This window comes from Aplidium turbinatum, chromosome 2, assembly GCF_918807975.1.
Source record: "Aplidium turbinatum chromosome 2, kaAplTurb1.1, whole genome shotgun sequence".
Lineage (NCBI taxonomy): Eukaryota > Metazoa > Chordata > Ascidiacea > Aplousobranchia > Polyclinidae > Aplidium > Aplidium turbinatum.
Window position 1 is genome coordinate 51,095,057 of NC_137473.1, and position 23,273 is coordinate 51,118,329.

General features: G+C 39.1%; 1 protein-coding gene across 1 annotated transcript; it reads right to left on the minus strand.

Moving 5' to 3' along the window:
• Positions 1-6,009: 6,009 nt before the first annotated feature.
• LOC145764807 (uncharacterized) lies at positions 6,010-16,296 on the minus strand. Its single transcript, XM_082576485.1, has 13 exons — positions 16,180-16,296; positions 14,789-14,962; positions 14,070-14,191; positions 13,710-13,854; positions 13,329-13,475; positions 11,938-12,099; positions 11,408-11,581; positions 10,737-10,871; positions 10,176-10,255; positions 9,687-9,783; positions 8,977-9,182; positions 8,265-8,415; positions 6,010-7,579 (listed from the first exon to the last, which is right to left on the minus strand). The coding sequence occupies exons 1-13, from the start codon at positions 16,192-16,194 to the stop codon at positions 7,475-7,477; spliced, it is 1,713 nt and encodes a 570-aa protein (XP_082432611.1). The 5' UTR covers positions 16,195-16,296; the 3' UTR covers positions 6,010-7,474.
• Between the last annotated feature and the right edge of the window lie 6,977 nt (positions 16,297-23,273).

Here is a 23,273-nt window from a genome sequence, read left to right on the forward strand (position 1 = left end):
AAGGAAAAAGGTCAACTGGAAGCGAAAAATATTTTTATAGCGAACTTGAATAAATATCAAGTGAGAAAACACAAAATAGCCCACCCTTGCTTCCTGGAGAGGAAGAGTTTGATTTCAAGTTGCATTTGTCATGATCCAATATGAGATAGAGAGTGATGTAATGCTGAAGACGTGTGTTCACTGTGTTGTGAATAATAATGACCTGGTAATCGTTTTGTTTTGGAATTGTAGTTATGGCCTTTAAGCGACATGTACTTTACCAAGTTATGTAATAGTTATGACGTAATCGCATTATATAACTTAATTTTTTTACGTCTCCTGTACCCTTACCTGCATTTGAAGCAACGCCTAGGAACAAATGCACTGATCACTCTGTTGTGAACTGGTACATGAGCTGCCTACCCACCGGCAATGCATGAACCCTCAACCACGCCAGATTATGTTTTCAGCTAGCAAATCAATTGTTTTAACGTTTTCAGACGTTGAATCAACTTAAAAAGTACTGATTTGCCGTCTAATTTGTATATTGAAGTTAAAATGAAAGTTATGTTATTACAGTTTCGTCGTTTAATTTAGTTGTTTGCTCTTTGCTCTACAAGAGGCTCAATATATTTTACCTCTAAAATATAGAATAACATAGTGTGGTTTAGGTCTTGGGCATTTTTAAAGTGCCTGCTATAGATTTTATTTCCAAGAAATCAGTTTCTAATGCCCCTGGTGGATTATGTAAGATCGTCTCATCATTCATAAAATATACGCTATGTAAACATAAGTAATAAAATAGACGCCGATATGTCTCAACCTTTCTTCTGGTTCCTCGATGTTGCTAAGGATGATAAGTTATACAAGTTTCTGTTTATGTGCAGCAGCTCAATATTGTACTTCCGGGCTAGGAGATTCAAAATTTACAGAGTTAAAAGGATGACAAAAGGGCACATTTTATGACCGTTTTCATTTGATGTTAAAAGCTTTTCGTAAAGCAAACAAGAATGAAAAAATTATAATCAAAATTGTATCAATCTGTACGCCGGTTTGCTAGAGCCACAATTTTCAGATATCAAGCACAAGCAACTTAAACAACGTTACATTAAAACAATGACTTCGTGGAGATAGAAAATCAGGATGGTTACACGCCCGGCTCAAAATCACCCGGCGCTGGTTCGACTCTCGGGATGTGCGCTAGAGCAACGCGTTTCAGGACTGCTCTCCATTCAGCGGCATCTAATGGATGGGATAATTCTCCGGCAACAACACTTCAACAATCGGAAAACTTTACTCTTCCAATCTCTGTAACCGCCTGCGTCAAGAGCCTCTACAAGTATGCGAAACTACCAGGATAACTTAACAAGGCTTTGTCAGTCCGAGGATAAAGATTCAAAACCAACCAACCACCAGACTGCAAGACATTGAGGCCAGGAATGAGTCGACAAATGTAAAACAGAGAAAAGCCCAATTTTGATCTCAAAAGTATATAAATGTGTAAGAATGCGGATTTTGAATGTTATTTGTTAAGTTTATGCTTGACAAGAACAGTAACACGACTATGACGCTTCTGTGACGTCAAAACCGGCTACCGTTTATCTTTTATGTTTGATTAATATTTCTAAAGTGCTTAGTCATCGTCAAAAAGCCTGACCAGCAGTTCACACAGCTTAGCGTTTACAAAATAGACTGGTGACGTAATTGCGCACGTCACAGATTGACTACATCCTGACAGCCGCTTTGTCCAAATACTTGTTTTATGATACCGTTAATGCTTTCCTCTACGATCACTTTATGACAATAAGGAAGTCATAAATTGGAGAATAATAAAAACTCCATCAGGAAAGATCGATATAAAAATTTGCTGATATGACTAATCTCGTGGATTTCTTTGTCAATGATAGAGTTTCGTTTTCTATTGTTGGATTATATCGATCTATTTTTGCATCAAATGGTATAAATGTAGTACGAGTAACCTAATGTTATACTATTCTATTTATAAACCATGTCCTAGTGCTCAAAATTTATTGGCTCGAAAAGCCAGAGCTTTTAAGGGAAATAAGCCCGTCACTTCAAACTAAACACATTTAAAGAAAATCAGGCAATGTTTCTGTCTTTTACAAACTTAGGAAGCTCCGAGGCCGGGTCCAAAAATACATTCTGGACCCCAGACAACGCTTCTGCAAACAACCCTATATACAAATAACGCAATTTTTCGTATCCAGGCTCATTCCAGGTGCATGGACATTCAAAACTCGTGGCACTTCATCCTATAACCTGTCGCAAGCCAAAATTGGGTTAGTACAAGCGAATTCCAAGAGGTTAATACTTGTAACATTTGGTTGACTTCAACCAATCTACACTTTTTCTAATGCTTGTCGTACCAGTTTTCCAAATTATTTAACATTGTCATCAAATTCAGACATTTAAAAAAATTGTACAGATTCTACCATGGCTGGAATCGGAGCCTTGGGGTCAAAGTCAGAGAGATTTTAGCGTGTCGGCCAGTTATGAACCGAGGAGTCGGAGTCCTGTATATTTTTCCCGACTCCACAGGCAAACATTGTCTGTTATTGAAATGGGGTGAAAATGGCAAATTTTGTGGTTTGATTTCTTCAAGTCTCAACAATTTCTATAGTTTTCCAGAAGTATTTTGTCGTGAAACATGATCAAGTTCAGTTCTTAATGATGATGATCGCCTTTCACTTCCAAAGATAGCCAACGAGTCTGAATCAAGCTTTAGTTTGTGATTGGTGTGCATGGCATGGGTGCGAAGAAGACTGATCTGGTCTATCTGTGCGGAAAAGCTTTTGTTACAGGATGATTGCCTAGAGCAGGGGTCCGCAAATACTTTTTGGTGCGACCCAAAAAGCAATCGTTCGAAATCTTCGCGACCCAAACGTTTCGGAATGCGCAAAACACTTTGCAAATTAATATCAATTCCAATACGGTCGTCCCCGCTTATTAAGGCCACATCGGGACGACGATTTTGGCTTATTAAGCGGGGGATAATTTTCTACCACTCCTATACCTTCAGTAATTCCAGAATAGACCAAATTGGGCTTAATAAGCGGGTGGACCTATTAACCGTGTGCTTCGTCGTCGTCGTCGTGCAAGTCTCTTGGCCGAGGGTCTACTCTATCGTTTTACCGCCCCAGATTAAAGATGTTCCCGGACTACACTGGAAGGCTACTAGAGAGCAGCCAGTCTTTAGTTTCATCATCCATGACACGCAGACCTTCCACTCCGTTAGGTGGCTAGAAGATGGTATAATCATTGATGATGTGGTCTGCGGTCTGTTCCTCATCGGCACCACAATCACAGGAGGAGGAAGAGGCCGATTCCCCATTGGTGCATATGGTTGAGCGGAAAAGCCCGTCCCCCGTACGAAGACAGTTGAGGCGCACTCATGCTTGTCTTTGTAGTGTCAGGCCAATGGGGCATGTGTCGGCGTCGGGGATGAACGAATGGAGTCTGGTGGTACTTGACTTCCCTTCAGAATTTCATTTATAGTCCGCCCAAGTAGCCGCAGAGATGAAGTTCATCTGCTTCGTTGATCAGAAGTTGAGCGACTGGCACGAATGGGTGTCTTGATTTCAGTCGACCGGGTGCTGGTTTGGGGGAGCAGAGATCTTGTGATGGAGAAGATGGTTAGGCTCTAGTGCCCGTCGGTCAAGAAACAGAGTGGCTTCTTTGCGACAAAGCTCAGCAGGTTGGATGCCAGCGAGAATGGCAAAATTGTCCAATGGTGTGGGACGCAGGCATCCGGTAACTGTGCGCAGGGCGCTGTTTATGGCAGTGTCGATGTTATGGCAGTGAGCACTACGGCACCAAACAGGTGCACAGTACTCTGCTAAAGAGTAGACAAGAGCTAAGGCTGCTATACGCAAAGTCAATGTGTCAGCACTCGCCCCCCAGCTGGAGCCTGCCAGGCGCTTGAGTAGTGCAGCGTGGGATGTTATTTTCTTGCGCAGTGACACCAAATGGTGGCGGTATGTACGATCTGTCATAGTGCCACCCCAAGATATTTTGGTTCGGGGCAGAAGGACAGAAGTTTTTCATTGTAGCTCACGATCAGCTTTCCGATTGTGTAGGTGGAAAGCCGTCGCCAATGTTTTGGTTTCGCTGAGTTTCAGTCGCCAGTTCTGGAGATAAGCTGAGAGAGTTTTCATGCCCTGCCCCAAGGTGGTTATATAACCGTGGGCTTAACTACTGTACTGCAATCGAAAGTATAAATTTTCTTGTTGCCTACCAAATCGTACGAAACTCAGCACATCAAAGACTATATGATTGTATTTATTTTTGCCATACAAGTTATATTTATGGTAAGTTTAAACCGTTTTGCGACCCACTGTGGATGGTCTCGCGACCCAACTTTGGGTCGCGACCCACTATTTGCAGACCCCTGGCCTAGAGTTCTTTTTCAAAGCTTTTCAAAGATCTTACGCTGTTCCCATGTTTGGACAGCAAATAGCGTGTGTTGTTTCTCGGCTGATTCTAATAAATTCAGTTCTTAATACTTCAATAACCGCTCCCCTAATATTGCGGGACGGATCCGTCGCTGAAATGTAGCATTTGAGTCACCAAGACATTTCTGTAACGTTGGCACTTGAGTGAAGTATCAATTACGTACTTGCGACGTTATTAATCCAAAGGTTTTGCTTTATACAGTATACAACGTTCCACTAGCCAGGGGCTCCGGACACTTCCTGAGAGCGGGGGTGGGGGGGGGGTAATTTAAGCAGGGGCGGGAACGATGTTTTGTCATCGACAGGGGCTTATTGGATTATCGCATCACATACACTTCTGGAAGGTCGCTTCCCAGACCCCGTTCGCATTACTGAAAGCTTCAGTTTCTTATACAGCGTCTTAGGCTGCATGTTTCGCGCCGAAGGCGCAAAATTTTTGCCTTTCAGCACGATTTACAATCGAAAAGTTCTTTCAACGAATCTGAAATCACGAGCAAAAGCTTTTTAACATTTGCCACATTTTTTGAGGTTTTGAGACAATTTTGACTGGAAGAGGGGACGTAGGCAAAATTCCTCTCTGTATTCTTCCTTGGCTCAAGTCCTCCAAATTTTGCACTTTAGACGCTAAAAGATTAGATCTAAAAGGCCAAAAGCGTTAAGGTCAAAGCTATAATCTACTGTATAAAACTTAATTTACAATTACATGAATACAGCACGACAACCTGTGCCATAACATCCATAGTGAAATGAAACGTTTCAGCATCTAGGGTTAGGCCTACATTCAACTCAAAAAAAAAGAAGCCAAAATGCATTAAATTTTACAAGAACTGAAAATAAGAAGACATATTGATCGATACTACCGATCGATACTACACTCATACTACAGAAAAATAATTATGTTATATTTTGTGTGAAATAAAGTATGTTAAACCCGCTAAAGTTACTATGTTTTATTTCTCTATGGTTCAAAAATAAAAAAATGAAAATAAAACACAAAAGTTGAAAAAAATATAAAAATTAAATTGTTATCTCTACATTAGTGTGTGTGTGGGGGGGGGGGGGGGGTAATTTTGCATTAGTTACCCCCCCCCCCCACTCCAATTGGTGGGGGGTAATCACCCCCGCGGCCCCCCTCTAACGGAGCCCATGCCACTTGCAATTCTTTCACACGTGTTGAAAGAGTGGTTGACCTTTTGGACTAGATGCTGATAGCATTACCTCAGCTGACAAATCTGTTTTTTATATTGATTAAACGTCAGCAGACGTTGAATCAATGTAAAAACAGCCAATTTTGCCAGCTGGTTATATGCTATCATAGATAGCATAACATTCCCTCACATGCTACTAAAGCATTAATGCAAACAATGGTGTGAATAATCCAGTGATCAGTTTCTGCTACGTTGTTAATCTAAACATTGCCACGTCACATCAATGCGACATTCAACCAGACAGCAAATTCAACGTCTACAGACGTTGAATCAATATAAAAAGTGACTGATTTGCTGATTGTGGTGTAAGAAAACAAGTGGGTTACATAGGTTGAAAGAAGTGTATCGGAGGTCTCTCTTTTCTTTTGCAAACCTAACGTTTGGTATCGTTGAACACAAAAAAGCAACTTTAATAACTTAAAGCGTTGAGAAGTACAATTTATTTTATATGACTGTGATTGACTGCGCCAGACATTAAAAAGACGCAACCATGACAACTACTGGTTGATAAAATACTTTCAGATCACTTTGCATTCACAAGACAAAAAACAAAAGAATTTCAAAATTTCCAAATGATAATCGCCATGCAAAGTTTTACTGGTTGTCGGTTTAATTAATAAGTTGCAAGATAAAGTAACAACACAAAAAAACCTTGTAATTACTAGGATTTACAGTCATTTAGACGAAAGATTACTTAATTGTTGTATTGCATTTTGAGCAAAAAGTTTCATTTTGCATTCCACAACAACCAATCAACATAGCGAATAACTTAGTTGCTTAGGCATTTTGAAACTTTAGCTGTAAATGATATTGTGCAAAACTTACGGCTTTTAAATAACCGAATGGGCAGAATGCGTTTCAAGTTTTTGATTGCAATAAAAAGACAAGAATAACCTATAGAGATGTAGCGGAGTAGGCTACTACACACTGTATTATATACAGCAGCAGAAGAATACACAATACGTTACAATAAAATTTTATTGAAGCATTTTTTCCAGGGCTGTGGAATCGGAAGGATTTTTATATGTCCGGAGTCGGAGTTGTTAAAAAAGCCGACTCCTATTAAAAAAGATGAACAATAAAATTTTGTATGCAATCTTGTTTCAAAATATTGTTTTTTGTTTGCTGTATTGCGTTTTAAAACTTTACCAGAAAACAGAAGTGGTTGTTCTTGTCAATTTTCGTGAAAGACGCTGTTTCAACATCGATTGCAAGTTGAGTGAAATTAAACTTTAAAAAATGAAAAAAATACAAAAATCTGGCAACCCTACAATCTGGCAACACTGAAGCAGAAGTTAGAGTTGGAGTCGGCCAGATATAAATCGAGGAGTCGGAGTCGTATACTTTTCGTCCGATTCCACAGCCCTGATATTATTTTTTCTGTCTTTTTTAAACAAGACAATCTAGTGCAAAACTGCCAAGCCTTTGATAAGAACAAGCTTTTAAAATACAATCAAGTAACTTCATTTACTTTAATTAAATTAGATTTCCACTTAAACATCCGTAATGTCTTTTGTAAATTTGTTTTGTAAATCGTAGACTTTTCTTTATATCAACCTCCGCAGAGACGTAGCCACAGCGGGGAGGGGCGGAGGCTTGAGGAGCAATCGGGCCCCTTAAAATTTAATGCATCCCCTCCAAATATGTTTTTATACTATTACAGCGATGTTTTAACACCATTGTAATTAATGATGAATAACGTTTGACCCACAAACAGTAGCTTTAGTCCTCTAACATTTCCTTTCCAGCTACGGCATTGAACTTCCGTCTTTGGTGGTCTGAAGAGTCCTTGCATGTTTTGAAACTTGCACAGATTTAGAAACAAACCGATCTAACGATGTAATCAAGTTCGGTCAATCGCAAGCCCTCCGCTCGCGTGTCTTTAAACCTGACAGGAATATCCAAAGGAGGAGTTTGTACCTGGAAATACGTTTTGTCTTTATTTATTTCGTGGTATCACTGGTCAACACAATTTTTGTTGCAACAAAGAATAAGAGGGTTTTGGAGGTTTTCGAATGTGAGAACTGCGAAATATAAAGTCTGTTTTTCCTTATCAAATCTGTTTTTTGTTTTCACTGCAGCCATCATTCGTTAACGTGTGACGGCTGCAGTAAAAAAAAAAAAAAAAAAAACAGATTTGATTTGGGAAAACGGACTTCATTTTTAAACTCAGCAACCCAAATTTACCTTACAAACAATCTTTTACTGTAGTTCATGCACAGAAAGTTGGTTTTAAATTGTTGAACTGTTTACTTTTCATGCATGAAAGACTGGCTGCAGGCGGAACAATGTGGTGAATTGCATGACTACTAATAACAAGCGAGAATGATACTGAGTGATGATGACATATCAAGTTTCAACTCATTCAAAAAACTTGTTAGTTAAAATAATTTTTCCAGAGTTTTTACGGCAGCTGTGATAAGCATAGTTTTAGAATTAGATGCTTGAGCGTTGTAAGCAATAATTAAAGAGCTAAATCCGGATATAAAAGCTTTACATACTTACTAAAGCATGTAAGAATTGAAAGTTGAATCATTTGTGAGCACACTTATCCAATACTCTTTGACAAATATTGAACTCAACTAGAACACAATCACATTCTTACCTTCAATTTTTCATCCAACTCTCGAAGTTTGGCTTTGAAATTTTTTGCAGCGAGTTGGGCTCCAGCTTCTTGGAAGTCGTAGTGTGTGGTGATTAGGCGCATGTTGCACTTTGTGTTGGGGATAAAATCGACAAAGAGATTGAGAAAGCATCTAAAGAACAATATGTACTTTAAAATTTGATGGACCTCAGTTTAGTGCAAACTAAATTAGGCACTGAAATCCCAATTTCGAAGAGTTTAAACATTCCTGCTTTCACCACAGGTGCAGTTAGATTCTTGCTTTTCTTGCTAGAGACATAATAAAAATATAAAATCTTGTTTTATTTTGAGCCCGTTGCAGCAACATACAAGACACTGCAAATCATTTAATCATTGAATCAGCTTCTTCCAGTATTTTTACTTGTCCGTATGTGTTCTGTCGCGACACAACGTCGTGCACTGAAGAGGAGTCGAACCTCCGTTCCTTCGAGCGTCGTCAATAACATTAAAATATTATCAAGTCGCTGCATAGCTATGCGGTGAATTCAAGCGTGATAATATAATTTTATTTATAATAACGTACATCATAGGTGTCTATCACTATCAGGACCACCCATCAGGTGTCTATCACTATCAGGACCACCTATCACTATCAGGTCTTTAAAACCCACAAAGCCAAAATATGCCGTCCCGGCATGATCTCAAATTTCAATGAATTCAAGCAAATGCTTACCTTGTTCTCATGACGTCTCTTTGCCTGATTAATAGTAAAGGATCCTTCTTTATAGAGCCAACATCCAGTCCAACTTCCTCTGCCACGTCTTTCCAAAACCCTTCACTCTTGAAGCTTTCAAACGGGGTTCGTATCGCCATGCAGCCATAGCGGTATGCAAAGTACTTCAGATAGGTAGCATGGTCACAATAATGAACAACTCCGACCTAAGCAACGGGGTTGAAAACAATAACAACAGCTTGAAGATATTCCTTAATTTTCATTCTATGTTGTGAGATGAGATTATGGCCGTGCAAAAGTTAGTTGCAGGTGAAAATGACAGAAAAAAGTCTATTTATTTCGTTCACAGCCTTTTACTCTCAAAGCGTTGTTTGTAATTTTGACAGCTTTATTATTGTTGATAGCCTCAAACTGATGCCTCACACAGTCGGTTTCTGTAACAAGGTCTATGACTATGTGAGTGGTTCAAAGCCTCTATCACCATACGAAACTGCCAAGATTTAACTTCGATTTAGCATACGAAACTGTAAACATTTAACATACGAAACTGCACCAGGTGTCATAGGATATTTCAAGTAATTAATTTAAGCATCCTTTCACTATACAAGAAAAACATCTTAAATTATTGGAGTGTTTGTGTAAGTTTTATCTTACGTTGCGCAAACGTTACAAAAGGTATCACGAACGTTAATTTCTACCTCCATAAATACCTGGTGGATAAAAGTAGCGATAGCATCCACCATGTCAACTTCAGCATATCTCGGAACATATTCCATTACAGCTGAAGACAGGGTTTCCCAGTCTTTTCTGCAAAACATTGGCCGAGAATAATTTATTTACAAATATATTATGTGCCGTTGAAATAACTTTAACTTCCGTACTTTTTAGACTATTTACCATGTCTAAGGATACATTTCCCCTATACCCTTGAGCATATACAGTAGTAGCCTAATAGTTAGACACTCATTATTAGTTTAATGAGTGTCTGGTTGATTGTAGTCATGAGGTATTTAAAAAAGAGAAGTTGCATGACTTGCAAACATATACAGCCTGAGTAATGACATTGTATGGAATAGAGTGAAAATTATATCAAAAGGTATGCTACGCGTTTTTTTTTTAACAAACAATCGTGTAATGTCAACTGTAGAGTGTAGAACTGAGTTTGCATGCATATTTGAAAATCATCTTTCACAAATTACTTGTCAATGAACGGAACCATGTCTTTGACGAATCTTCTGACCACCAAGTAGTACTCCCTCAAAAAGGCAAGGTAGGGGATCTAAATGACATGGAATTATTTAAAAATAGTTTTGTGTCGTCTTTCAATAAGCGATGTTTTAGGCATTAGGCCTACTGACATGTTACTGTATTAAAATTACTTTTCCATGAGTGAGGCCACGTTAGTGTCAAGAACCAAATTGATCAGACTGTGCAGTAACAGGTAAGGAGAAATCGTAGGTCGTTTCAAAACAACAATGAAACGAAAGTAAGATATATCGATCACATGCAAACATGGGTATTTACAAGGAGAATTATAATTTTTGGTTATTTTTATGACATGTTTGTTTGGTTTTGTCGAAAAAAAGCGTTTCCAACTCTTATTTTGAATACACTGATATTTCGATCAATTGAACTTTAAGTTCATTACCTACCCAGCAAGCAATCAGCATTTTTTTTCATTGACTCAACGTCTGCAGATGTTAGTTTAATGTAAAAAAGACTGATTTGCTGAAGAAGCAATGATTGAAAACCCTACAGACCTGCTGCAGCTTTGGGTCAGTGACGTAATCAGGAGGGAAGAGGAGGTGTTTGCGGACGCACTGTTCGTTTTCGGGAATCGAAGACATGTGTTTTTTGTTACCATTGGGCACATCGTTGGTCAATGGTGACATGTCCTGCGTGTGAATGAAAAAACAGTAACAATGTTATTTTTACGAAACGTTTTCAATACTTCACAATGCGAGCTTTTGTTCGCAAATAAAATCTACTATTATGAGGTTTACAATTTTTCAGCCTTTGGACAGAAGATTGGCTGAGACAGTAGAATTCGCCTATGTAGAAACACCTCAAGGGACCGCGGAAAAAGTGTCACCATAACCGAAGTGTCACTATAGACGAATTCTACTCAACTGTTGCGTATGCAAACGGGACTGTGCAACAGGTGTCACTATAGGCGAAGTGTCACTATAGCCAAAGTCACTATAGGCGAATTCTACTGTAATACCAACGAGAAATGCAGTGAAGGTTTTATTTGCGCAAAGGAAGGGTATGAGAAATTTAGCATGAAAAACCTAGTTTACATGTAGGAAAATACGTTTTTCTATGGTCTTGTTTCTATCTTAGTTTTAAGGTTGTGGTAGCATACATGATGGAAATCTTAAACAAACAAAACAAATTTTTGCAATGTCATCTACAACTGTCAACGTCTTACATAAGGAGTTTCATCCTTGCATTCACAGGCGCCACGATCCATGTAGTAAATTTTGCATTTTCTAGCCACCCCTTCCATGAACTGTTCTTTTGTCACAGGAAAAGCTTGCCAAAAGAAGAAAAAACGATCCAATTGCGATCTCTTGTTGTTTGTAGCTTTTCCAACCCTCAAGGCCTAAAACATATGCAAAGACAACTAATAAACGACACAAAACATCAGCAAAATAACAAAATTCGTTTTGCGAGAAGGTTTTTTATACTGTAGCTCAAAGCTTCAGTTGCAGTTCTCTCTTCAGAAGCTTGTCATTAGAATAAGGTAGCCTACCTTACAAAAAACCTTTTTGCAATATTCCAGTTCTATAAGCTATGACGAATGAACTCTTCAAAGTTCTGTTTGAAAACCGAAAACATTCTACAGCTTCAAACTATGTCTATGTTTGATGCAAGTAAAGCTAACAGCTAATAATAAAAATGTCTACTTTTGGAGCTTATCAATAACTCCACACATAGGCCTATCAAAACAGCACGTACCTGATAATTGATTCTTTCAGTGAATCGAAAGTGTGGAGCCAAAAGTTTGAAAAGGGTGCTGCTGTGGTTCAACTTCAATTTGCTAGTGACACAAACAGCACTTGGGAACACAAAATGGACGTGGTTGTGTGACAGGCCCGGTGCAAAATACGAGAGACAGATCTACAAAGAAAAAGGAAGACGCTTACTTATCAGCGCAAACTACGCAAAATTTACGTTATGTAACAAAAGCTATAATTTTTTTACAGTAATGAATAAACATTAGGGCTGCACGAATCGAAATTTTGGAATTCAATTAGAAATCCTTAGGTCAGTTATAAGCTTAAAATGATATGAGAAGCCACGCTTGTTACAGGGCTTTTAAATCATTATTCTAAAGCGTAAGGCGTTTTAGCCTTTTAGCCATTCTTGTAAGGGGTGTGATAACTGCTTGGTGATTTTAAAGTGGTGCTTACAAGAAACAACATTAAGAGCCCATTGGTTTATAAGTGTAGACTCTTTAAAGTGCAAACAAAAAAAGCACTTTTGGTTAACACTTTTTTTAAATTCACAAAGGTACGGAAACACTTTTTTGTGCAAACGAAAAAAAAAATCAAAAAGAACAATTATTTTAAAGTATCTTTGTTTCAAACAAGCATAGGCTACTTTGTTTTGCATTGATATTGCTGAAAAAAGTAAGCTGCGCTACTTGTGAAGTCGTCCAGTTCGGCAACATCTACTTTGCTTGTAAATAAGCTTCTAGTCTTCACATAAATGTCTACAGAATATAACGGAAATCATTACTACTGTAAAGGAAACTCGGCATACGTAAAACATACTGTATATTGAAGTAAATAGATCCACTACGTTTTTACTTGACATTGTAAACGTCCTTACATGGTCTTCACTGCTCTACGCAACGCGATCTCGTCAAATGATATGTTAACGCAAAATAAACATATGCTCATTACAAATCTAGGCAACCTACCAAATTGTACTTTATTTGAAGAACAAAACGAATCAAATCGATATGATCATGACCACTCTGGTATGGTTGGCAAAAGTTCCAGTTTTTGATCTTTATGGACCACAAAATTGAAAATCGCCACACGGGCAATAATTATACCTGTATGGTCATCCTTAGTGTACTGTACCTATTGCACTGATAAGGTTCTTAGGCTGTCATGATACGTCACTGTCTGCAATTAAGTCGATGCAAACAATGTTCTATGTAAACTTCTCTTATGATTTGAAATTCTTATTTCGAAACTTAAACTTTGGAATTACTTAGTTGAAATGGCAGAATTGCATTTTAGATGTAAAGTTAAGGAAAAATCGAGTCCAACATCAATTGGGGTTTCCACTTTTTTAAAAAAAAAATTTATCTAAAACAAACAAAAACTTGTGTCTACTTGCACATGTAGTTTAGCAAGGTTATAATCAGCCCTTGCGATGGGATCTGTGGCATCGGAATAAAATTCCTGATTGTGTTCCATTTGAATGATGATTTTTGACGCATCGGGTCGAACTAACACATGTCTTGCATCCCAATAAAACCCCTGCGTAAAAATGATATGAATCGTCACATTTTAAGTTTCGTTTAAAGCGTCTAGACAAAGCAATCAACACACCTAGGCCAATAAGAGTCAGCGCAAAACATTAAATATTTAATTCTTTAAAAGTTTGATAGCAAGAACTTGAAAAATTATAAACTTTGTTTGACCTGCGAGACCTATAGTTATCCATTTAAAAGGTTACATTCATTGGTTGTCGACCGGTCAGATTGTAATTACCTCAAATAAGAAAAGGTCGTCAAATCCTTCCATCTTTAATCTGTACATTTCGTATTCATCGTCCCAGGTTACAGAATGGGCGTACACGGTCGAGAGAATTACGTATGCCAGCTGCTCATCACTCATCAGTTCAATTGTCTGTTGCCTGCAACCAAAACACGTGCATTCAGATGCTAGAGTCATAAATTCCATGGTAGGGTGAATTTACCCAGGGGATAAACTTTTTATTTCTTAACTCTTGATGGCGTTTGATTTGAAAAAGCTGGCAGTGGTATTTTTTATTAATATGCTTGAGTATGTTTGAATTTCGGGTAAATATGTTAAGCTGGCACCGTTGCTCTAACAAAGGCGTAAAATTACCTTCGTAAAGTTTTCACCAACTGCTCAGGGGTCCATAATGCCAGTCGTTCAATATATGCTTCACTTCTATTGGCTTGAAAGTCAATTTCTTCATCAGTAGATACTTGCAAAACATCAGTTATCTAAATTCAAAACGTAACAGCTTGAAATAAAACATTTTTTGCCATACTAGCTTTCTATCAGCCTTACTTTAAATCAGAGGCATAGTTAGTAGGGTCAAAGAAGGCAAGTGAGATATCATCATGCTAATTATTTTGAAACTTACAAGACTTATTGAGATTTTTCTGATAATTTTGCAGCAAAACGGCCATGCGGCACATTTTGTGTAGCGCTCATCAAATCAAAAATAAGTGAGATTCAACATCTCAGAAAACGGCTAAAAGGTGTGTAATGAACCACCACTGATGAATTTAGGTCCGAGTTTACTTTAGACTGTACTGATGACTTCAAAATGGTACTGATTGTGTGCTTTGCTGCGTAACGTAGCACGGATTTGCTAGAGGAGTAAGGGGAGAGTTGCGAAAAAAATTAAAAACTTGTTTTAAGCAATTTTTCATCTCGTTCGGTGCAAACAAATCCGCAGTAATTATATACTCGGCTGCTCCCTTATATGGTTGCACTGACATTGTCTCAGCTATATAAAAACAACCTCTATATAGAAAATAACCCTTATCTGCCATGGACACGGCTTTTTTGTTATGCTGGGGTGCAATACATACCCGGCTCTTTCGACTTAGCAGTCCTAGTCTCGAATAAGTCAGCCCGATTCCAAGAGTTTTTTTCATACGAAGCACAAATATGTTTTTCTTGATCATCATGATTCCGAGGATGTAGATGGGAACATAGAAAGCCATGAGAAGGCAATAAACGACAGCTCCAACGAGAGCCCGCAGCTGAAAATGCAGTCAAGAATTTATGTAAAAGAAATCAGCACTTTCGGACTTTACAACTTCTTGGTGACTTTAAACGAAGTCCCATATTAACAAACTGAAAAATCTTGCTGAAAACGTGTTTATGACACAAATCAGCAAACATGGAGGCTTGTTGATCAAGATAATGACCTAAACATGAATTTTAAAATTGGTACAGTGATTAGTTTACAACTGTTCTTTTTTGTTTGTTAGTAGTTTGTTGAGAAGAAGCGATCTTTCTGGCGTCAGCACTACCTGACTACTCACTATAGAACAGTGAGCATTGTGTTTCGCTAACCATACCGGTGTAGCCTCCACACTAGCCATCAAGACTTTTCCCAAAAACATGTGTTTCTCGGCAGTAATTCATGCTACACTCGACTGCCGGGGAAACACATTGGTTGTTTGTTTTGTGGATCTAAGAAAAGTGATTATCTGTCAGAACAGAACTCACAATAGAACTTATTTTCAATATTAGTTTTACAATGAATTCAATCTTCTCTATCAGATAATTTCGAAAGCTTAATGTGATTTAGAGTGGTTCGAATTTTTTCAAAATTAAATTTAACTGGTTACTTTCACCGTTTCGGTGGCGATGCATGGTCACATCTATTCACATATTTAAACCGACAAGCAAAAATTTCGGTTGAAAATTATTTTATGCTCAACACCAGACGAAACGCGGAACGAAACTCATCATATCCGCTTGTCTTACCACAACCATAATTTCCACAGTTTTGGTTTTCGATTCTCATTCATTCCGTGATTTTGTGTGAAAAAGTACCCAAGACACAAAAAGTACCTAATAGTCTGCAACTTGTATTGAAAGACACCCTTTGTTGATGTCAATTCAACGTTTATTTACAGTAAGCCAACCAAAAATAAAACGCCAGTAGCGTTTTCGTCAGTTTTTGGCAGTTTCGGCCAAAACACAAGCCATAGCAGGCATTCATTTCTGAGGTTAGATAAATAAGAGAGCAAAAACAAGCGAAAATTGCCTTGATGACCTATGTCAAGAAAGTAAAAATTAATTTCTCTTTTACCTTTGTATAACTTTAAGCTATTTAAATCTTATTTAAATAATAAACAAACAAAAACTTAACCCGGATTGAAATATCGGGTGAATAACATTGTTTTGTTGTACTAATATAAAAAAAATATATAGAGAAATGGCAAACTATGATACGAACATCACTTACCGACCAAACAATCATCTTGAAATAAGGAAACTCTGTTGATACTTTGAGTATGTGTAACAGTTCGAAGGCTACTTGACAGTTAAACAACAACTACACCAACTCACTGTGTTATAAACTGTGTGCCTGAAGGCAAAGGAAGAGTTTAGTTAAATATATGACGTTTAAATATTGGTTTGGTTGATTTGGTTTTGAATCTTTATCCTCGGACTAACAAAGCCTTTGATAGGATATTCCTGATAGTTTCGCATACTGCTAAAGACTTTTGACGCAGGACCGGTTACCGAGATTGACAGTCCTGAAATGGGTTGCTCAGGCGCACACTCGGAGAGCTGAACCAGCACCGCGTGATCTTGAGTAGGGTGCTTCACCACTGAGCAAACGGGGCGGACTTATATTTAGACGTTGCTTAACCAGCAAAGATTTCCACTTTTACATCATTTCATCCCTGACGACAAGAAATAGCTTTGTCAGTTTGTCTTCTCAACCCAGGTTCGATTCTAGGTTGCTTCACACCAAAGCATCACGCAAGAAAGAACACAATCTATGCCATTTTAAAGTCACTCACTTGACCACATTATTATCCTGACTTCTTTGTTAACTCAATGGAGAATGCAATTGATAATATTTTTTTAAGCAGCGAAAAGGGATCAATAACATGGTCACAGACACCTTAGGTAAAAATACTACAAAATTGATACAAGTAGGCTACATTAACTAAATTTTAATCATACTCTAATTGAAAGGTTTACAGTACATGTAGGCTTTACCTTGTTGGGCTACATACCGTGGTCAACTAACAATTTATGTGAAAAACACTTTTATTTCACCAAACGAATGAACCCACGGTCTTGGCTCATTGCTGCTAAGCCTTTCAAAAGTATTTCTCATCGTTTCGCTGTAGGCTAACCTTTAGAGACCTAATGCCACAAAAAAATTTAAGCTTGCAAAGTTTGCAATTGGATACCAGCTGCATTCTAAATCTCTCAGCTGATTTTATTTAATATTGCCTTTCAGCTTTCATACAATTGTTACTCAGAAAGCAAAAATATTTATACTCAATGATGAAGCTTCGGTTCAGATCAGCTACTGTCAATCTGGGCTATGTCAAAGAACAGAAAATTGGTGCTGACAGACCTAACGACTCGAATGAAAACTCTCGAGAAACTTCGAGAGATCATCAGTAAATCACATCTTATATCACACAACATGTTGGGAATGAAAACCATCAATTGAAAACGTCACATCTCGCTTTCATTTGCTGACTCAGGGATATCTACAACTAGATACCCTGTGCTGACTTTTTTTAAATGACTAAGCAATTAGGATGCAGTTGTGTAATGTGTATCGGTCATTTTGCCATTTAGGTAGCTTACTTAATTCATTCTATTATTATTTCCACCCATCGCTTCTGAATTTCGTTCTTGTCTATCATTCTCACTTTTCTAATATTGCAACACAACCCATATAGAAAGCCCAACTAACCGAGCAGACTGCCTGTTTATTCTCACAAAATCTGGAATTGAGGTGGCCTCTTGGGTGCTTACTGCTTAGACTTGCACTTTGAAGAAAAAAGGCAAACTCGTCCTTTTTTTCATGCGTTTTCATTCAATTCGGAACTTACAACGGTTTCGCACACTCGCAAAAACATCAAAATGCGATTGTATGCCAGAGAAATCTTTAAACTAAGTGAAAGCATTTGATCGACTTCAATCACTATTCACTTCACTACCAAGATAGCGAAGACCTGCTTTCTGAATACACTCAAAAAACCATTGAACTCAATAGAAGCACTCAATGGCCCATCAAGTGATGCATTTTTCACGTTTAATAAACGTGTAAAAAAGCAAGGAAGTGGCTTTGGCGCGTCAAAGCGAACTTAGGAAAACACTTCACTAAGGCACAAAACAGATATTTTCACACCTTTTTGCTTTGTATAATGTGCATAAAAACTACAGTAAGCCTATCAATACACAGCGCACAACTGACAGCATAACGAAATAAGCATAATTCGCAATAATGTCAAAAATAAAACAACTGCAGTTGCTGCGTTGTTTCCGGGTATTTTAGAATCGTTTTGGCACCTGCAATTACGTATCCATAAAAATGACGTTAGCCTATAACAAATGAACTCTGATAAGAAGAAATAAGGGAAGCAAAGAAAGAGGGTTACTAGTTTACTGTAATACCCAGCAGAGTGATGCTTACAGTAATATGTTTATTTTAGGCATACAACGTTGGTCTGGTGTCATCACAAGGGTTGGCTGTAGGCCACACATAAGACAAACCCCCAGTTCAGATTTGTCAGCCATCTTCGATTACAACAGGTGAGGTGAGCATTACCATCATACCGTTGAATCAACTCTATTATTGCATTTGTCTTGAGTTGAGGTTTTTATTCGCAACAATTTCCCAGTCGGTAAAGCAAAGTTTTTTACATTGATTCAACGTCTGCGGAGTGAATTTAGTGACCGATTTCTAAAAAGCTTAATTTTCACTGAGCAAAGAGCTATCCCAGACAGCAAATCAACAATTTCTTGCATTGATTTAATGTCTGCAGACGTTGACTCAATGTACAAAAACAGTTGATTTGCTGACTGTGTTGCTTGTGGCACACCGAACAATGTTTGATCGATTTTGCAAGTTAATTTTTTGAGATGAGATGAGTTTAAAGTTTAAACAGTCTTCTGTTATTGTAATGCACTCGGCCAAAACTGACTGTGCTACCTTTCGTTTGACGCAAATCAGTTTCGTAAACATTTCCTGTCGCCGAAATATCAGTAACTTAACTGTGAACTAAGGTAAACTTCAAATACTTAGGATAAATACGATGAGCTTGACTCGGCTCAGCTAATGAAAGACCACAATTTTTTTTGAAATTGCTATGACTTTCTATTCTTTGTAAACATTAAAACTCTCATATCCTGAGGCAAATATTTTAATAGCGATGAAAGGCCCTGCGCTTTATTCTCTGCTTAAAAGCTATATTTTATATATAGTTGACATCTTTACTGCATTCCGGAGAAAAAACGTAAAAAAAAACATTCCATTTGTCATTTGTCAACTTTGGCGTTTTACTAAATACTGAAAAGTTTGAGTGTTCATCTTCAAATATTCACAATTAGGGTGAAACAGGTTGCAAAGGTTTTTAGGTGATTAGCAACTACATTTGATAAGTCGTGTCTCGTAAGCTATTTTTGACACCAGAACAACTGCTAAAAAAGCGATAAAAAGATGCTTTAGTCATATGGCGGAGGCGACAGGTAGAGGGACATTGACAGACATATTCCAAACATCAATATACGAGTACTGGTCCTTCTGATCACATCTGTTGATTGGAGCTGTAGCGCAGAATAACCTTGTGCTACCATGCTCAACTACCTATAGTCTCATAGGTCATACCTTTTGAAATCATTTCATATCGTATCATTATATCATTTTAATGTTTGTCATTACTAACTACAACGATAGTAGGCCTACTAACTACAATAGTCGGCATCATCATCATCATTATCATAGTCAATATATCAGCAGGTTAATAAACGGGAAAAGGTGGCAAAACTTTGAAAGGTTGATAACTTGCCTGAATAGTAGTTTGTGTAAAGGTAAAGGTCCCATACTTAGTTATTGAGTTTAGGGAATGAGAAGAGTTTAGTTTTTAAAGAATGAGAATGAGTTGTCACCTGTACACATAGCTCTACTCGTGTTGAGACTCCTTTTCAATTCCTTTACGTTTGTGGGTTTCTGTATCTATTGTGCAGTACCTACAATCGTAACAATTTGCGACAGAGAAAGATATCAAATGGAAATACGTTTGTGCATGACTGCTCAGGTGTTAAGCCTTTTCTTCCCTTGTAAATCTGATTTGAAGTGTAAAAACGGCTTCATTGAAGGAAAAAATGATGTGTTTTGTTGGCTTCACAAAAGTTGCTTAACAAATTGTAACTTAATCATTTCATGATTCTATGAATTTTAGCTTAAACAACTGAAAGATTTTTTGTGAGTTTGGAAGTGAAATAAGTTTCAAAAATAGTCATTCTGTTATTTTTTGCCTAATTTTATCGAATCATGTTGTGTACTTATTGTTGTCTACTTATGTTGTCTACTTGTGATGTATGATGTATTATTATGATGTAGGCGTACTTTTTCAAGCTACAACAAACGTTTTGAAATAACAAACCAATGTAGACTGTAGAGTTTGATTGTCAATATGTAGCCTACATGCTCTTACAAGATTATTGCGCAGTTTCTTGCAGTTGAAAAAAAAACCTGAAAAGTAACTCAAAGATGCTAAACTCTTCCTCAAAACGTTAACAAAGCTACAATCGTCGTCGTCGTCTGAGCGTCTGGGGCCGAGGGTCTATCCTTTTACCACCCCAGATTCACGATGTTCCCGGACTACACTGGAAGGCTACTAGAGAGCAGCCAGTCTTTGGTTTCATCATCTATGACACGCAGACCTTCCACTCCATTAGGTGGCTTGAAGATGGAGCAGTCGTTGATGATGTGGTCTGCGGTCTGTTCCTCGCCACCACATTCACAGGAGAAGGAAGAGGCCATTCCCCATTGGTGCATGGTTGGGCGGAAAAGCTCGACGCCCGTACGGAGACTGTTGAGGCGCACCAATGCCTGTCTTGGTAGTGTTAGACCGATGGGGCGTGTGTCGGCGTCGGAGATGAACGAATAGAGTCTGGTGGCGGTTGACTTCCATTCAGAACTCCATTTATGGTCCGCCCAAGCAGCCGCAGAGATGTCTTGTACATCAGCTTCGTTGGTAAGAAGTTGAGCGGCTGGCACAAATGGGTGTCTTGATTTTAGTCGACGGGGGTGCTCGTTTGGGAGAGCAGAGATCTTGTGGTGGAGAAGATGGTTAGGCTCCAGTGCCCGTCAACCGAGGGACAGAGTGGCTTCTTCGCGACGAAGCTCAGCGGGTTGGATGCCAGCGAGAATGGGGAGATTGTCCAATGGTGTGGTACGCAAGCATCCGGTCACTGTGCGCAGGGCTCTGTTTATGGCAGTGTCCATGTTATGGCAGTGAGCACTGCGGCACCAACCAGGTGCATAGTACTCTGCTGAAGAGTAGACAAGGGCTAAGGCTGGTATACGCAAAGTGTCAGCCCTCGTCCCCCAGCTAGAGCCTGCCAGGCGCTTGAGTAGCGCAGCGCGAGATGTGAGTTTCTTGCGCAGTGACACCAAATGGTGGCGATATGTGAGCGATCTGTCCAGTGTCACCCCAAGATATCTTGGTTCGGGGCAGAAGGACAGAGATTTTCCGTTGTTCTGGACGTGTAGCTCACGATCAGCTTTCCGATTATGGAAGTGGAAAGTTGCTGCCACAGTTTTGGTTTAGCTGAGTTTCAGTCGCCAGTTCTGGAGATAGGCTGAGAGAGTTTTCATGTCCTAGCTCAAGGTGTCTTCTAGATTTTCCCACGACTTTGTGGAGTGGAGAATTGCCAGGTCGTCCGCATAAGCGTATTTTGCGGAGACCGTAGTTAGCAGGTCGTGGGTGTAGATGTTGAAAAGAAGTGGAGCCATGTCGATTCCTGTGGGACGCCGTTTTTCAGGCGTCTCAGTCTGCTTCTCCGTAAGCTACCGGTGGTGAGGGTGAAGCTTCGATTCCTGATGGCGCCTAGGTATGAGCAATAGAGAGTTTCACACTCAGAGTACCAGCATGGTGTATAGCTGGTTCGATGGCCACGTGGTATTGTGGCCTTTGCCGCAGTTATTATGGCATTGCAGAAGTCTTGGTATGCCTCGTCTGCGTTGCATGTTTCAGTCGATGGTAACTTTGCAGCAGACTCATTGGTCAGGAGGCTGTATTGATTCCAATCGGCTTTTTTGAAGTTCCATCGCTTCACCAGTGAACTCGGGACAGGAGCCACAAGTTTTGGGGCGATGATGAAGGACGACCGGTGTTGGGACCGCGGGAACTTCTCAAGCACACGTTTGTCTGGAAGAGAGCTGTCGACACTCGTGAAGGCCAAGTCAGGGTTTGTCCCTGTTCCCCAGCGGCCGGAGTGGAAACTGGCTGGTTCCTTTGGATTAAATAGGAGGACAAGATGGTTTGTAGAGGCCCAGTCAGCCAGCAATTCTCCGTCGCTGCTTGTGTTGCTGTAGCCCCAGTCGATTTGCTAGCAGTTGAAATCGCCAGCGTAGAGACTGGAGGAGGGGAACGTTGGAAGAGATGGTGGCAACATTTGCGAGGGTGGGGGCTTGTAGATGTTGACGATGTTGTAGTCTGAGATGCAAATGCACACCCACTCAATCTCAGCATCAGTTGGAGATTGGTCGACAAAGGTCCACTTCAGGCTTTTATGTACAAACGTGGCAATGCCGTGCTTCCTGCTTAAGGTAGACCCGGCTAGCGTGTAGTTGGGAATAGCTAGCCTATCTGCAGAGGTGCAGTGGGTCTCTAGGAGGAGGATGACGAGTGCCCGGTTGGTATGGACAAGCTGCTCCACAACTTTGATCTTGCTTGTTGTGTAGCCTTCTATGTTGAGCTGCAGAATGGTGGGGCGTCTGAACTTGTCCATTGCAGCTGTGCCGTCCGGGTGGAGGCTCTTGGTTGACAAGTTTCGTTTGGCATCTGCTTGGGTGCAGATGTTACTCACAGGATGGGGCACGAGGAGCCACTTGTCGTCCATCCCAAACAAAACAAAGCTACAATGACCTACAACAATCATGAACAATGTTTCACTTTTTTTTCTGTTGCCTTCAAACGCATTGCAATATGTAATTAAGTGAATTTTATTTTGTATGTTATTCGCTCAGAGAATGCGCATCGTCATGGTGCGCGAAACTTTAGTGAAACAGTGAATCAACTGGTTTACTTTGATTTTACTTTTTTTTTTCATCAGATAAACGTTGCAACTAGTTCAGGGTTACTCAACTAATGTTAACAAAGGTCCAGTTTGACAAGTTGAATATTTTTAGCGGTCCGGTGAATAATAAATAGTATTAATAAATATTTAGTAGTATAAATAAAATCAAATATAGTTATTACTATCTGAATCCTTAACAGCCTGTTTCACCTTTAACGGATCATCAGAAGGGTCTTATTCAAATAGAATCTTTTTGAATAAGACTATTTGAATAAG